This window comes from Hydractinia symbiolongicarpus, chromosome 1 (assembly GCF_029227915.1).
Source record: "Hydractinia symbiolongicarpus strain clone_291-10 chromosome 1, HSymV2.1, whole genome shotgun sequence".
In the NCBI taxonomy this organism is placed as follows: domain Eukaryota; kingdom Metazoa; phylum Cnidaria; class Hydrozoa; order Anthoathecata; family Hydractiniidae; genus Hydractinia; species Hydractinia symbiolongicarpus.
In genome coordinates, this window is record NC_079875.1 from 9,267,354 (window position 1) to 9,284,710 (window position 17,357).

General features: G+C 32.1%; 1 protein-coding gene across 2 annotated transcripts; it reads left to right on the forward strand.

Moving 5' to 3' along the window:
- The first annotated feature begins 110 nt into the window (after positions 1 to 110).
- LOC130636652 (serine protease inhibitor dipetalogastin-like) lies at positions 111 to 17,263 on the forward strand. Of its 2 annotated transcripts, none has more exons than XM_057446449.1 (15): positions 111 to 190; positions 3,951 to 4,100; positions 7,785 to 7,940; positions 8,316 to 8,462; positions 9,071 to 9,208; positions 9,532 to 9,678; positions 10,466 to 10,612; positions 10,950 to 11,096; positions 11,240 to 11,386; positions 11,472 to 11,657; positions 12,870 to 13,016; positions 13,427 to 13,570; positions 13,839 to 14,000; positions 14,689 to 14,832; positions 16,419 to 17,263. In XM_057446449.1, the coding sequence occupies exons 1-15, from the start codon at positions 130 to 132 to the stop codon at positions 16,433 to 16,435; spliced, it is 2,040 nt and encodes a 679-aa protein (XP_057302432.1). In that variant the 5' UTR covers positions 111 to 129; the 3' UTR covers positions 16,436 to 17,263. The 2 variants fall into 2 exon arrangements, with proteins under 2 accessions (XP_057302432.1, XP_057302440.1); XM_057446457.1 differs by lacking the exon at positions 111 to 190 and adding an exon at positions 487 to 555 and having other exon boundaries at positions 16,419 to 17,261.
- Positions 17,264 to 17,357: the final 94 nt, after the last annotated feature.

Here is a 17,357-nt window from a genome sequence, read left to right on the forward strand (position 1 = left end):
CTGAACTGTTTTTGAGTATGTAATGATAAACATTGCGGACGATTAAAAGTCTTAATAAACCACAAAATAAGAAAAATATATTTCTAGAAGAGAAACTTTTTAAAAAACACTGATATTTGGTAGGACATCATGTTAAAATTGATTGTTGCAATCCTTGTCGTTTTTTGTGTGGTGTTGAATGGAAAGCGGAGTTAGTATATTTTTTTACTTTTTTAATCCTCTGGAAACATTGACCATTGAGAGTTTTGATAAGAATTAGAAATAAAGTTTTAACGTCGATAGGCTGTAGTCCGCATGTACGACGTTTACCAATGTTTTACTCCTTGCTCGATCAAGGGAGTGCACTTTTACATGATTTGGGGTAACTGTGTTTTGGCTCGACCCTTATCGTCATGCCAACTCCCCGGAACTCTACAGTCCCCGAAAAATTATGGGTCCGAAAAAAACGGGCTGCTCTAACCCGTCGGATTCCGTTTTTACACTCCTCTAAGAACGAAAGTGGCGGCAAGTGGTTAGGAATAGAATGTTTCTGGTGGTTTTGAAGAGTACTTTCAGGTTTGCACATTTTATACAAAGTTCACTAAACTGGCTAGGGTGGCGATATGAGTGCAGAATACTTTTACGTCAACTTCTCGGATCTGGATTGTAACATGCTTGAAATTTTCTAATCATTTTTAACAAAAGTGATTAACATATGTGAAAATGTTCTGCCCGGATAATTAACCTGATTAAGTACAGCAGCTTGCCCCAATTAAGAACAGGTCAGAATATACATAATCAGGGCAACATAATCAGGACAGGCCAGTTTATATACGACAGTCTAATATTATTTCTCACTTATTATAGAATGAACATAATCGGGGCAGGCCGACTTATGTATGACAGTCAAATATTATTTGACACTTATAGAACGAACGTAATCGGGGCCGTCCGGCTTAGGTATAACATTTTTATATTATTTCTCACTTATTATAGAACGCAATTAATCGGGGAAGGCCGGCGTATGACAGTCAAATATTATTCGAGACTTATAGAACAAATATAATCGGGCCAATCACTTTTATATCATTTGTCATCACTTCTGACAAGCAAATAGCCCTGGTAGCAATGTTGTTGTTGTTCTCAAATGAAACAAAATTTTGTGGCAAATACTAAATTTTGGGATTCACAAGTTTAATAACTTTTCACCAAACTTAATTCCCGCAAAAAGAAATAATTTAGGTTCCATGAAATTTAGTTACTTCGAAGTATATTGAAGTATGTTGTATGTATTTGTAATGTATTTACTACAAGAGTAGTTTATACTAAGAATTACATCGATACTTTTTTCTTTCGCCATGTCTAGTTTTTGGGGTGTTCTATTTTCCAAAGAATGTTTAATTAACAAAAGTTCGATGAAAATGCCAATCACAGTCTGCCTGGCCAGCCATTATATCAGCGTTCATAATCCGGTCACCACGACGTAACCAGTGCAAAAAAACATAATCGGACCATGCGTACATAAACCGGCTGTCCCGGTTGTAAACAGGCCTTTTTGGCAATACGGGCAGAACAAAAACACCCTTACGATAATTCAGATATACTAACACTCCATCGCAGCTAATTCTGCAATCGATGGAGGTAAACAGTAAACATCACACTTATTAAGTTCTTTCGTAATAACTTTTCTCGCCGCGTTTTGTTTTTAATGAAAAGTACACATAATTTAACATTTCCTGAAAATTTAAAAGAAATTAATACAAAAGGAGGTATAAAACTGGAGAAAACACGATTTCGCCTCTAACAATCTGTAGATAGATAGATAGATAGATGTGCATATTTTACATGGCTAGCCTCACAAATATCGAGGGATATACCCTGTCTATTATTTCCAGGAGGGGCCATGGCGTAGATGGAGAGTCCTAGAGTATTTAATGCTCATTTTGAGCTACGCAGACCCAATTAGAGCCCGCGCTCTACTAGACAACTCCCGGCAACATCCAACGGCCCACACAGTGTGCCATCTTCCTAATTTCCCTCACATGGCTTGGGTTAACCCGGGGCTATGGTAACATTCACTCGCCCATGTTGAATCGCCGTCAAGAGGAATCGAACCCCGGTCTCCCGCACAGAGTACGAGAGCTATAACCACTAATCTATGGTGCCACATCTCTCATAAAAACACGTTTTTTACCTCCCTTTTTCCGATATGTAATATGATGGAGAGGCGTGTAGGAAAACAATTGAATTATCGTAAAGGTGTATTAAGCATCAGAATTTATGGAAACATGCAAATTTTAGAATTCATACACTAAGTACAACTGCGTCTGTTAGTAGCCAAACATTTGATTTTTTATGCAAATCAATGTTACATTACGGCAAAGCTCTTGTAAAATTTAAAAACTTTAAATTACAATAAATCCTGTTCTCCTGCTGAGCTGAAATAATAAAATCATGACTCGTCACCCTGGAACTAATAAGGTGCAACAGGAGTGTTGGTGGCTGGTGTAGTGTGAAGCATGTCAAGGTTTTTTTTAGATATTTTTTGGTGTAATTTATCTCATTTTTCATTTTTGGAGGGAAAATAAATACAATGAGTTTTTCAATCTTGGCACATTTTGTTTATTACATATACTGCATCAAATCATACACTAACAGACCTCATACCTTAGGTTTGGCAGGATTTGTCATTTCTTTATTAAATATAATTTTATAAAGACATATATGCTTACTTTTGATATCTTTTGGAGTGATGCTTCAAGATGACCATCTAAAATGGCCGTCTTTAATTACCATACATGCCACTCTATAAAGGAGAAAAGGCAGCAGACACCTTATCTTTTAGCACATCCAACCCTATGTAAGAGTGAGTTTGAATCCACCCTTCTATTTGCAGAGAGCCCTATGATTAGTGTTCATCCCATGTAGTATTGATCTCACCTTTTAAGAGTTGTTTGGTAAAATGTGGTTGTGAGATGGTAATAAACATTTCCTACCAAGACGTGGGTTAATAGATATATACTTATATTTTGTTGGAACTAAGGTTTGGAACCATGCCTTTGAAGATTTTCCAAATTGCTCATAGCGTTGTTATAGTAAGCATAAGTTGTATTGAGTGCATCCCAGTAGTCACAGATGTATTTACCTTCGATTTTATACTTATAAAGTACCACTGAGTCAATTCAATTTTTTGAATGAGACCAGCAGTGGCTGGACACTTTATTTTTTTCTGTGATAATTAATCCTAAAAATGTTAGGAAGCTTAGCATACCTTATTCCATGAAATTAACGATTCATGAAATTAACGCGGTATTTCAAAATTTGCGTTAATTTAATGACCGTTAATTAAATGCAGTGTTAATTTTAGGACTAATAATTTCATGACTCGTTAATTAAATTATTGTTAATTTGGCGACTTTTTAAATATAAAAGCCTAAAAAACATTAAGATACAATCTTTTTTTACAAAATTTCTACTATTTCCTTCTCTTCAGACCATAGCTCAACAGTTAGATTGCTGAAAGGAGAACCTTTTCAGCAATCTTTTTTAAGATTGATAAATTTTATATCAGCTTTATACTCTAATCCAAGTGAAAAATTCACTGAAAGCACTTTTTCTTTTTTTTTAATATTTCTTTTTTTAACATTGCTTTTCCAAACAACAAAAAGTTTTATTTTAATTTCCAAACCGCCTTATAATAGAGGACTGTGGACTCAGCTGTTGCCATAATTTTTGCTTCGTGTGATATCACATATTCTTAATTCGCGTTAATTAAATGCATTTTTATCAGCAAATTATCATTATCATTGTTTATCAGCGAGGCAATTATTTTCTTAAAAAACAAAAGCTATCGCAATGTTATTGTTCTGAGTACTATTCATGCGAGTTTCACATCTGTGGTAGATTACATTTAGACTGTACTGTAGCTATATTTATAATATATTTTATTACGTTATATTTTTTTCATTTAGTTGAGCAATGTAATCCGAACCTAATCTGTCCTTTTACACCTCAAGAAGTGTGTGGTAGCAATGGGAAAACTTATTTGAATAGTTGTAATCTGGTCAAAGCCAGATGCCAATTGGGGGGAAATTTGCATTTGGCATACAATGGACCATGTGGTAAGTATTACTAACTTTACTGTTAAATGTTTTTTTTGTCACTTTACATATGTTATCTAAATTATCTTTTAAAAAATGATAAATTTTAAAACAACATTCCACTAACATGCATTTCTAATTGAGATTTTATATGTCAGCAACAAATTGTCAAGTTATTTTTTTTGAGATACCAGCATTCAAGTTGGCAATTGCAGAGTGTCAATGTAATAAAGGCTACATTTTAAATTAAAAGTGTCTCCATGTGTAATAGAATGTCTCCATGTGTAATGAAATGCATTATATATGCCTTATACCTTATACTTATTTTCATCATCATCATCATCATCATCATCATCATCATCATCATCATCATCATCATCATCATCATCATCATCATCATCATCATCATCATCATCATCATCATCATCATCATCATCATCATCATCATCATCATCATCATCATCATCATCATCATCATCATCATCATCATCATCATCATCATCATCATCATCATCATCATCATCATCATCATCATCATCATCATCATCATCATCATCATCATCATCATCATCATCATCATCATCATCATCATCATCATCATCATCATCATCATCATCATCATCATCATCATCATCATCATCATCATCATCATCATCATCATCATCATCATCATCATCATCATCATCATCATCATCATCATCATCATCATCATCATCATCATCATCATCATCATCATCATCATCATCATCATCATCATCATCATCATCATCATCATCATCATCATCATCATCATCATCATCATCATCATCATCATCATCATCATCATCATCATCATCATCATCATCATCATCATCATCATCATCATCATCATCATCATCATCATCATCATCATCATCATCATCATCATCATCATCATCATCATCATCATCATCATCATCATCATCATCATCATCATCATCATCATCATCATCATCATCATCATCATCATCATCATCATCATCATCATCATCATCATCATCATCATCATCATCATCATCATCATCATCATCATCATCATCATCATCATCATCATCATCATCATCATCATCATCATCATCATCATCATCATCATCATCATCATCATCATCATCATCATCATCATCATCATCATCATCATCATCATCATCATCATCATCATCATCATCATCATCATCATCATCATCATCATCATCATCATCATCATCATCATCATCATCATCATCATCATCATCATCATCATCATCATCATCATCATCATCATCATCATCATCATCATCATCATCATCATCATCATCATCATCATCATCATCATCATCATCATCATCATCATCATCATCATCATCATCATCATCATCATCATCATCATCATCATCATCATCATCATCATCATCATCATCATCATCATCATCATCATCATCATCATCATCATCATCATCATCATCATCATCATCATCATCATCATCATCATCATCATCATCATCATCATCATCATCATCATCATCATCATCATCATCATCATCATCATCATCATCATCATCATCATCATCATCATCATCATCATCATCATCATCATCATCATCATCATCATCATCATCATCATCATCATCATCATCATCATCATCATCATCATCATCATCATCATCATCATCATCATCATCATCATCATCATCATCATCATCATCATCATCATCATCATCATCATCATCATCATCATCATCATCATCATCATCATCATCATCATCATCATCATCATCATCATCATCATCATCATCATCATCATCATCATCATCATCATCATCATCATCATCATCATCATCATCATCATCATCATCATCATCATCATCATCATCATCATCATCATCATCATCATCATCATCATCATCATCATCATCATCATCATCATCATCATCATCATCATCATCATCATCATCATCATCATCATCATCATCATCATCATCATCATCATCATCATCATCATCATCATCATCATCATCATCATCATCATCATCATCATCATCATCATCATCATCATCATCATCATCATCATCATCATCATCATCATCATCATCATCATCATCATCATCATCATCATCATCATCATCATCATCATCATCATCATCATCATCATCATCATCATCATCATCATCATCATCATCATCATCATCATCATCATCATCATCATCATCATCATCATCATCATCATCATCATCATCATCATCATCATCATCATCATCATCATCATCATCATCATCATCATCATCATCATCATCATCATCATCATCATCATCATCATCATCATCATCATCATCATCATCATCATCATCATCATCATCATCATCATCATCATCATCATCATCATCATCATCATCATCATCATCATCATCATCATCATCATCATCATCATCATCATCATCATCATCATCATCATCATCATCATCATCATCATCATCATCATCATCATCATCATCATCATCATCATCATCATCATCATCATCATCATCATCATCATCATCATCATCATCATCATCATCATCATCATCATCATCATCATCATCATCATCATCATCATCATCATCATCATCATCATCATCATCATCATCATCATCATCATCATCATCATCATCATCATCATCATCATCATCATCATCATCATCATCATCATCATCATCATCATCATCATCATCATCATCATCATCATCGACTTAACATGCATTTCCCATGTCTGTTTCCATGTAGAATCTCATCCCAGGATGAGTTCATTCCTGTCTTAAAGACAGGGATGTAATCTCATAAAAAAATTACTTTAAATTATGATACGCAAAGTTAGCAAAATCAATGTTTCTTCCCGTATTGATGGGATCACTTATCCTTTGGATGAAAATATGCTGATTTTATTCTGGGATGAGGCTCACGAGAAAAAACCTTTCGTTTCATCCTGGGACAAGTTTCATCCCCAATGAGATTTCATCTCACCTGTGTGTAAAAGTGGTCTTAATCTACCTCTGAATATTTTTCCTAAGAACAACAATTCTCTACACTTTCTTACCTAATTATCCTCTTCTATCAATTTCTAATGTACCAAAAAACTTAATCTTCCTATCTGCATAACATTTCTAATGCTATATGATGCTACACATCTAGCAAACTGTTCTCATATCATTCTTTTTCTAAACTGTCAAGTTCTTCCTTAATTCAGTGCCAATGTCTCATTACCATGCAACATACACTCAATCGACAAGACTCTGCTACTCAACAAGAGAAATAACTCTCTAATTTTTTTCCAAGCAGAACCTATCCTGCAATTAACACTTCACTACCCAACATCACCTAGGTACAGAAGTTCCTGTTGGGAAGTGTTAGCCAAGGCAAGAACACTCTTGGGACAAGCTTGTTTCTTAGTATCATCAACTGATCTTGTATTGGATTTGAACCACGAATCCTTTGATTCGTAGTTGATGGTATCGAAACCCATTACTAGGCCACGAGCAATCGTACTACATAGCACCAGAGTGCTCAATGCTCTAGGTACAGAGCTAATAATAACTTGAGAACTCGAGAACTATGTAATATATATTAAAGCCTTTATTGCTTCTTTATAGCCATCTTACATGATATTTTTATCATCACCAAGTTTTAAGCAAAAATGAAAATATAAAATCTAACTGTGAAAATATACTTTATTTCCAGGAATTGGTCTTCATTGTAGAAGATATTGCCCAATTACATATGAACCTCTTTGTGGTACAGATGGGAAAACTTATGCAAATCTGTGTATGTTAAAATACTTCAATTGCATCAAGCGAGCATATGTAAAAAAACAGTATTCAGGAAAATGCACCATGGGTAAGCAAACTAAAGTTGAACTTATAATGATTTTGTAAATAATAGAAAATTAACTAATTTTCATGTTCCAACTGAAAAGTAGTCTGTCAATAAGTCTGTCAATAAGTGGTGACACAAAATTTTGTTGCTGATTTTGTTTGGAAAAAATACTATTGCACATTACTTAACTAAAATAACGACTTGATCATTACCAAATTTTGTCACCACAGTTCCAACCACTTTTGTCTACGTCTTAATTTTGTGAAATTTGCTGTGTCGAACTGTAATTGGGATTAGTTTTAACAAATATATTTTGACAAGTGTTTGTTTTTATTTTTATTTTAAATTACTTTAACTTTTTATAAAAACTTAAACTTTGTATATTGTTTGTTATAGCTGGAAAAACATGTGGAAAGCGCTGTTCAACCAAGAGGTCACTAATTTGTGGCTCAGATGGGAAGACATATGCAAGTCAATGTGCTTTTGAAGAAGAAAAATGTCTTCGCAATCGACATTTAAGAGTTTCCCACTATGGCCAGTGTAGTAAGTACAATGTTCGTTTTTATATCTCTGTAAAGATTGTTGGAACTAAAGGAATGATAATCATGGTGAAAATGGTAAAAATGGGTGGAGAAAATGGAGTAGTGAAATGTGGCCAGGAATATTTTAAAATACAGGAACCTTTTATTTAAATGCTATTTTCTTTGTAACAATCACCATGTGTTTTTTTAAAAAAAATGTTGTTATGTACGGCAGGCAAGCAGTGATTATTTCAAGACTTTTAGTAATTATCGTTGTTATTATTAAGTCAAGAAAATGCAGAAAAATATTTCATTGAAACATTGCAAAAAATATTTTCAACAGTTGGGCCTTTGCAACCAAGACACAATCCATTTTAATGTTAATAAGTAACACAATATAAAATTTAAAATGATTTACAATGGAGTATAAATTTAAAAGCATATCTACAAATAAATGGAGGCATCTTTGCTATGCTCACAGGGGGCTGATTTAAATGGTGTAACTTTCATGAGAATTATGTCATTCAACTTATAGATCTACCAGGCTTTTAGAAAATATGTATATAAGAATAATAAATATAACAAGACATATGCATTATTCTCAACATTGATTTTACATATGTTTTACAGAAAGCTGTAAGAAGAATTGCAGACAGACATATCAACCAGTATGTGGTAGTGATGGTCGAACATACACAAACAAATGTGTTTTGTCAATGATTACTTGTAGAGATTCAAAGATTACTTTAAAATATTACGCATCTTGTGGTAAGAACTGAAAGTTTTTTCAAGTTAAAAGTAGTAGTGGAAATTTTTTGCTTTGTTTCATGTACAAGATTGCAGCACTTCTTGAGGCTCTTTTTGTGGTAATTTAAAGTCATCTGTCATGGAAGAGATTAAAGTATGAGTGAAAACTAGACCCTCAATACTGTTAAGCACAATTAATTTTTTTCTAGTAAGTGTATCTATATTTCCACAGTTATCACCACTCTTCATTCTTCTGGATGATAATTTTTTTTAAATCTTTTATAGTTACCAGAAAAAAAAATTTCTAATTTTACAAATTCTACAAGTTGATTTTATCTTTTTAGAAGTCTGTGATCGTACCTGTCCCAATATAAGACAACCTATTTGCGGATCGGATGGCAAAACATACACAAGTGAATGCCATTTGGATAAAGAGAATTGTAGACGAGACAATACGCAAAAAATTATAAAGTCATACGACAAAAGCTGTGGTAAATGATCTTACTGTTTAAGAGAAAATAATGTCTGCAAATACACATTGTCCATCTGTTATATTAAAATGCTAATTTGTATGTGACTGAAAATACTGAACCAAATTTCACATTCCAAAGGGGATGTTTCCTAAGTTTTTGTTTTCCAAAAAAATCTTTATTAATTAGTTGTTTAAACATATTGTCATTCCAAAGACTATTGTCTATAATATTATTAATAGTAGTGAAGCTATTGTAGGACGTGTAGTGAAGCCTAATAACTTGGACACAAGTGAAAATAACTGACACTAACTCCTGCATCTCTAACTAGGGGCCAAATGACACCGAAATTGGGCCAATTTCCTGAAGCTGAACCAATCTACCCATTTCCCAATCAACAGATTAATGACATTATCAAAAATCTTTTAATCATTTGTCGAGAGCACATCCTATAAAATTGATCGCTGATCAACAAATTTTGTTTTAAAAAAATTGTTGTTGTTTTTATGATATGTAAGAATGCTATAATTGAAAAAAAAAATTACGGAAGGTATTTCCTGTAAACTTTATACTAAAAAATTATTTTAATGATATTGTGCAATAGTTTCTAAAATCTTTAGTGTAAACTTGTTTGATAGCATCAGTGTTACTTTGTTACCTTTCTACCTGGTATTGGAGAAGGTAGCAGGTGAAAAATTTTCAGCCTAGATTGCCTGGGAAAGTCTTGGAATCCTGTGCAAGAAATTCAGTGAAATTACAGAGAGGCAAAACTATATGCATTAACCAATTTTTTACTTTTTTTATGTAGACACAAGTTGTAGAAAGAACTGTGGAAGAATACGTAAACCTGTGTGTGGTACTGATGGTAACACATACCAAAACGAATGCCTTTTACAAAACGCAAATTGTGGTAAAGAAGTGAGATTTATAAGAAAAGCTTATGATGGAGAATGCAGTATGTTTAATATGATTTATATTTGTAAACGATTATGTGTTTGCGTGCTCAAGTCATAATATAATTTTCATTATTTTGTTTATATTTTGGAAAAAGACAAACTTTTTTAGTTTGTAAGATGTGTCATCTTGAACGTCAAGACATCTTCAGTTAATTTAAAATATGAACAAGTCTGTTTTATAAGCTCTTATTACAATAAAATAGCATTAAAATGTTACTATAGCAACAATTAAAAATAATTACAATATAGAATAAAAAACAAAATATTTTATTTCTAGTTTTATGTTGTTCAAAGATATATATATCAATAACCAATGTTTCACTTGTTTTTATGTAGAGAAAAGCTGTAGAAGGAACTGTGAAAGAATACGTAAACCTGTTTGTGGTACTGATGGTAACACATATCAAAACGAATGCCTTTTACAGAATGCAAATTGTGGTAAAGAAGAAAGATTTATAAGAAAAGCTTATGATGGAGAATGCAGTACGTTTAATATGATTTATACTTGTAAACAATTATGTGTTTGCGTGTTCAAGTCATAATATAATTTTCATTTCTTTGTTTCTAGTTTTAAGTTGTTAAAAGAAATATATTCAATAACTAATGTTTCACTTGTTTTAATGTAGAGACAAGCTGTAGAAAGAACTGTGGAAGAATACGTAAACCTGTCTGTGGTACTGATGGTAACACATATCAAAACGAATGCCTTTTACAAAACGCAAATTGTGGTAAAGAAGAAATATTTATAAGAAAAGCTTACGATGGAGAATGCCGTATGAAAATTATGATTTATACTTTAAAAATCACATTTTTAAAATACTAAAAGTTGTAATCTGACTTTAATTTGTTTTTATCTAGTTTCTATCTCAAAACTAAGAGGTATTTGCACTTTACCATTGTCATCAAAGAGTTGTACCCGAAATCGTAAAGTAAGAAGATATTATTACAACTCATTTACTGGGCGCTGCGAATCATTTACATACAGCGGATGTGGAGGAAATGCAAATAACTTTAACTCTCAACAAAACTGTGAAGGGAAATGTGGTAAGTCAACAACCTGTTTAGTAATCCTTTCATACTACAGTATTAATGGAAATAAATATTATGGTACAAATTGCATTATGTCAGTTTCTAAATTCAACGTTTTTACACTTGTCCATCTATAAAGGAGTGTGTTGGTTCAGTTATTGTCTTCTACCATGTATTCAATGTTATTTATGTATGCAGTGCTTTTTTTCTCCTTAAAAACATAGTTGCCGCATAGATGGCAGAGGGGTAAGAACCCCCATTTTTTTTAAAAAAAACCCTATTATTAGAAACCCCATTCTTCTTATTATCTTAAATAGAAACTGGCTTCAAACAAAAACAATACAAAAAATGAGCAATTGCTTTTTCAAGACTAAATTAAATGATCTGTCTTTATTGAAGTAGGTAATCTAAAAAGCAATAATTTACTCTGGAATATAGAACAACCCAACCCTTTTTACAACAACCCCCTACTTTGGTCAATCCCACTCTTTTTACTGGCAAATATTTAACCTCTCTATTTTGCAAAATTCCAGAAAGTTGCCTAGATAACTACTTATCTGTGTTCACAATCAAATTGTTTTGATTTTTTTTGTAAACTTCACGATAATTGTTTATTACCTTTACAAAAAAACTTTTTGATGAGCTTTAATTATAAAAATATGGTCCTGAAGGCAGACAGTTCTGCATTTAAAAAAATTATTTTCTTGTTTTTTAAAAAAAGATCTATTTGGAGAACATAACAAAATCATAAGCATGTATTAAAAGAAGTTTTGATTTGCTTTTCGCCATAGGGCTTTTCAGCCAGGGGCAAATCTAGTGTAAGTCAGAACTAAAAGCAACCGTGACCTTTAAAATCTTTGTCGTTAAGACTAGTCAAAAGTCAGTTTTATTTTTACAACATCTTTCTGTTCTCCTGTAATGAAAGTGAAAAGTATGTTGATGGTGTACATTAAGTTTTTTGCCTACAGTATAAGGTTCTATTGCAATAAATAAATAAATATCATTACAACTTTGTTTTGTTTTTTGTCATTGTGTAAGCATCGCTTAAATATAATGCCGTTTAAGCATTTGTATCTTAGCGTATTGATCCTAACAGAATTACTATTTAAAATTAAATCTGCTTTCTCCATTGTAAAAAGATCATATGCCAGAATTGCTATGTTGCTGTTATTTCTAATGTTTATATGATTTGAATTTTACAGAGAGTAATTAAGGCATTTATTTTAGGTCGAACCTGCAGCATCAGTTGCACAGATGAGTACAAGCCAGTCTGTGGTAGTGACGGGAAAACGTACAAGAATTATTGTGTTCTTCGAAGATCTTCATGCTGGGCGTGGGACAAAATTACTAAAGTATCTGATGGCATTTGTCAAGGTATATTTCAAAATAAATTATCAATATTTTGCCTTTAATATTAGCATGTATTTAGGGTTTAACCATGCATCCATTTCCTGCTCTATTTTTAGAAAAAGCAGTTTTTTTAGTTTTTAATTTTGTAAGATGATTTATTTATTACTTAGCTATGGATGCCTTGCCATAAATAGAAAGAATGAAAATTACCTAAACTTAAAGATACACCGTAAACTTCTTGACATGATATTTTCACTAGAAAACATCTATTTTTCACCCCATTCTTTTTTTTAACTTTTGTATCCATTCGCAAATTTGTGGCAGTGTTATTTGCAAAATGTTTCCTGACATTTTTTTTCACGTTTACTTACTTATTTGCAGCGCTAGAGTTTGTTTACTCCTGTTTTGGCTTTCTTTATTTGCGTTTTTTTTAGGCTCCCGTTGTAGTCGTTCCTGCATTTTAAATAATGATTATGTATGCGGGACAGATGGTTTGACATACTCCAATGATTGCTTTCTTTCAATTAAAACTTGCGAGAGTGGAGGAAGGATTGTGAAAGCATACAATGGGAAATGTTGTATGTATATATTTATTTAAAACAACATGTGATACAATACCTTGTGTATATAGAAATAATAAGTTGTTATTATGAGATCCCCTTTTAAACAAAATCTGCAACATATAGGTCTGCAATATTTTGGCTCAGTTTTATGTCTGCTTCCATCCAATTCTGACATGAGTTTCTTAAACCTGAAAAGAAAGTAAAAACAGTATAACTTTTTACCGATAACATTTATCCTAGAAAGATTCAATAAGGTTTGTGTTCAATATGTATATTTCTTCAGTGAGCAAAGTGGAACAATGTACCAAGCAGGTACATGTTACAAGAAGATGTGGCAAAACATTCTACACATACAATTACAAGCTGCACCGCTGTGAGCAATATTATGGATGCGATGGAAGTCCAAACAGCTTTGCGACAAGACAACTTTGTGAAAGAACATGCAGTTAGTCAAGCTTTTTTTCTTTGTTGTTTTTTATTTTTTAAACAGTGGTTTTTAAAGAAAGCATTTTGATGGTTTAAAAAAGGAATTAAAACTTTTTGTTTAGAAACTGTGTTTTTTAATATTATAGGAGCACCACTAAGAAATCTTTTAATTTTTTTTCGCTGTATGTATATCTAACTAATTACTCACGCACATTTTATTGTGTATTTTAAAAGTTACAAGAATGGTTGTGTATTTTATCTCAAAGACTAAATCACGTTGTTTAGACTTTGGATAGAAATAAGACATGGGAATTAGTAACGTTTATATGGAATATGTTTCAGCTTTAGTTTACTATAAAACATAAATGATTTTGTTTCTTTTTTTCCCTTTTTATCTAAAAAAAGTATCAATTTTAAGGAATAAAAATTCTCAAAAAAAAGAAGACTTTATTCTATAAAATTTTTTACCATAAAATTAAAACAATATTTCAATGTAAATTGACATTTTATAAATTCCTAAACGTTAAATGTTGCGGTAAGCTTTCTTTTATTTTCTTGTGAAAGAATCTCTGAACTTTTATTAACAAGAATGTTAATATGCTTAGTAAAAAATTAATGTTTTTTGCTTTTTTATCCTTCATATGTCTTATGCTTACTGAAAGTGCTTATACTTCTGGAAATTTTATCAGGTCACTTCTTTACTTTAGAGCCAAACTGTAATTTTAAATGCCCCAATTTTCATTCTGCTGTATGTGGAACTGATTACGTTACTTACCGAAACTATTGTTTTCTCAATGCTGTCAGCTGCAAATCGTGGGGTAAAATACAGGCTGCTCACAACGGGTTTTGCGGTAAGTCTTATGTAACCGTTTCTTTGATTTGCTTAGATGTGCACAACTAATACATTTATTGCTCTCCATCTTGGTGCTGGATATCATTGCACTAGAAAAGAAAGTCAGTATAAACAGCTATGTAAAACTGCATGCAAGTTCGGGATGAAGCTTCTTACTGAGGGACATGATTCTGTATCTGTTGTTGAAAAGGTGTGCAGTCTGTTAGAAGATAGTGAACTTACTAATGCTGGATATGGTTCAAACTTAACAGTTAATGGAACGGTGGAGTGTGATGCTGGTATTATGTCATCTTCAAACGGTCAATTTGCTGGTGTAGGGTGTGTGAGAAATGTCAAAAACCCTATTAAACTAGCAGGGAAAATTTTAATTGATAATCAATTTGAAAGACAAAACAACGGTCTTATTGCACCGATTCTTTTAGCAGGTGAAGGTGCTAAAGAAAAGGCATTGTACTATAATCTAAATGTGGTTGAAGAAAAGACAATGATAAGTAAAAAAGCTCTAACTGATTTTGAGAAATACAAACGCATTTTAAGCAACGAGGATGAGCATGAAAATAAAAAACGGAAACTGGAGGAACATGATGAAAGTCACGTTCAGGATACAATTGGTGTGATCTGCGTTGACATTGATTTAAATATGGTGTCAGGTATATCAAGTGGAGGAATCGTAATGAAACAATCAGGGAGAATTGGTCATGCAGCGCACTTTGGCTCTGGATGTTGGTCATATAAATACAGTGATAATGTATCTGTTTGCTGTTGTACATCGGGCTGTGGGGAATATTTAATAAGAACAAATTTAGCTAAAGAGGTTTCTGAGAGTTGCTACAAATCTGTTTCTGAGGAAATCTTTGATCTAAATAACGTAATAGAAGATTTATATCTTCGTTCACCTTATTTGAAAGAAGTGATGCATCCTAAATTATGTGGTGTCCTTCTTTTAAAAGGATCCACTGAAGCAACTGAGACAATTACTAGTGACGATGAAGATGAGAATCAAGATGAAAATTGTGATAGTAAAACCAATAAAATTAATGTTTCCAAAGAAGACAATGGTGGTTGTAACAATACCTATGTTAACAACGAATGTGACAATTATATTAAGAAACCAAACAATGTCTATTTGGATTTTTATGCATCTCATACTACAGAGTCGTTTAGTGTAGGTTTTATGACAGGTGCCATGAAACAGCCTCGAGCGTTTATTTCACGAATGAATAAAAAAGATTTAGTTGGTGAAAAAGTACTCACTCAAGCTTTTAGTTTTACATTGTGATGTTCTTTGCAGTATAGGTAATATTGCCACAGATGTGATTCTATAATAATTTGTTTGAAAAGGGTTTGTGACACAAACTACTTGACTGTATGACCTATTCCATCTGAACGACACAATTTTTTCCACGGTTGTTAAAGTATTCTGTTTGGTTTTCTTAATTATTCATCGTAAAGATAACAAAAGCTGAGAGAGTAAGTTAGTAGAGTGGAAAATGTTGTTTGCTAAAATATCTAATTAGTGACTCAGGTTATTTTATTTACCGTTAGTTGAAGAATAAAAATTTGTAGATGTTCTTTGTTTTTTAGGTGGTCAGCAGAATTAATGCATTAGACAGAATGATCAGAATGAGCGTTGGTGTTATTTAAACTTAAGTATTTTAACATATAAATATATACTATATGATACAGTTTATACTATAATGGTGTTTTACTATGAAGGGGTTAATACAAGCTTTGAATTTAGGTAATATTATGTAAATCTTTGAAATAGGTACCGGCTAGAGTGGCAATAAATGTAGCTATAAATGTGGAGACACTGTAAGCTTCCTCTTATGTTGTATAGGGCAAGTTTGCTAGAAATTTAAAATTACTTTAATAATGAGGCAATTTTTGTACTGTATTAATTTTTTATATGGAAAACCATACTTAAGTTCTGGTATCTTCTATAACAAAAGTGTGCATTTCCCTGCTTTAAGTTAGTACTTGTTTTGAAGTTTTATTTTTAACAGTTATATATTTTGTTGACTGTGTTAATCAAGGCTCAGTCGGGAGTTTAATTCTGATTTAATTAAACTTTATTTGATCATAATAAATAGAGTTTTTTGTTGTTTTTGATTAAGGTTTTGTATCTGATTAAACCTGTTTATTTGACTGCCATTCCTGATTAGATAAATATCTTGAAACTATATAGCACATATGTCATAATACAAATTATTTTTTTGCCTTAATTATCTATATATCTTTGTTTTTATTAATCCATATAATTGTAATTGTGATATGTTTTATTAGTATTTTTGTATATTTTTATACAGTAATACTGTAATGCCATACAAGTGTTTTTTTCTAAGCTGTATGATTATGTCGATAAAGCACAAAAGAATCTTTGTTGATCACAATCTGCAACTTTAAAGTATGATTAAGTCTTGTAATTGAGTCAAGTCTAATGCTTATGAATTGTAAATTAAAGAATGTACTTAAACCCTAACCAAATATATTCTAAACTAAATATATTCTAGCATAAAGTTG

Excerpts from the sequence above, each read along its gene's own strand:
- LOC130636652 (XM_057446449.1), top strand. The coding sequence starts at position 130 with ATGTTAAAATTGATTGTTGCAATCCTTGTCGTTTTTTGTGTGGTGTTG. Across the intron at positions 191-3,950 it reads GGTGTTGAATGGAAAGCGGA|TTGAGCAATGTAATCCGAAC; the intron begins GTTAGTATATTT and ends TTTTTCATTTAG. Across the intron at positions 7,941-8,315 it reads TTCAGGAAAATGCACCATGG|CTGGAAAAACATGTGGAAAG; the intron begins GTAAGCAAACTA and ends TGTTTGTTATAG.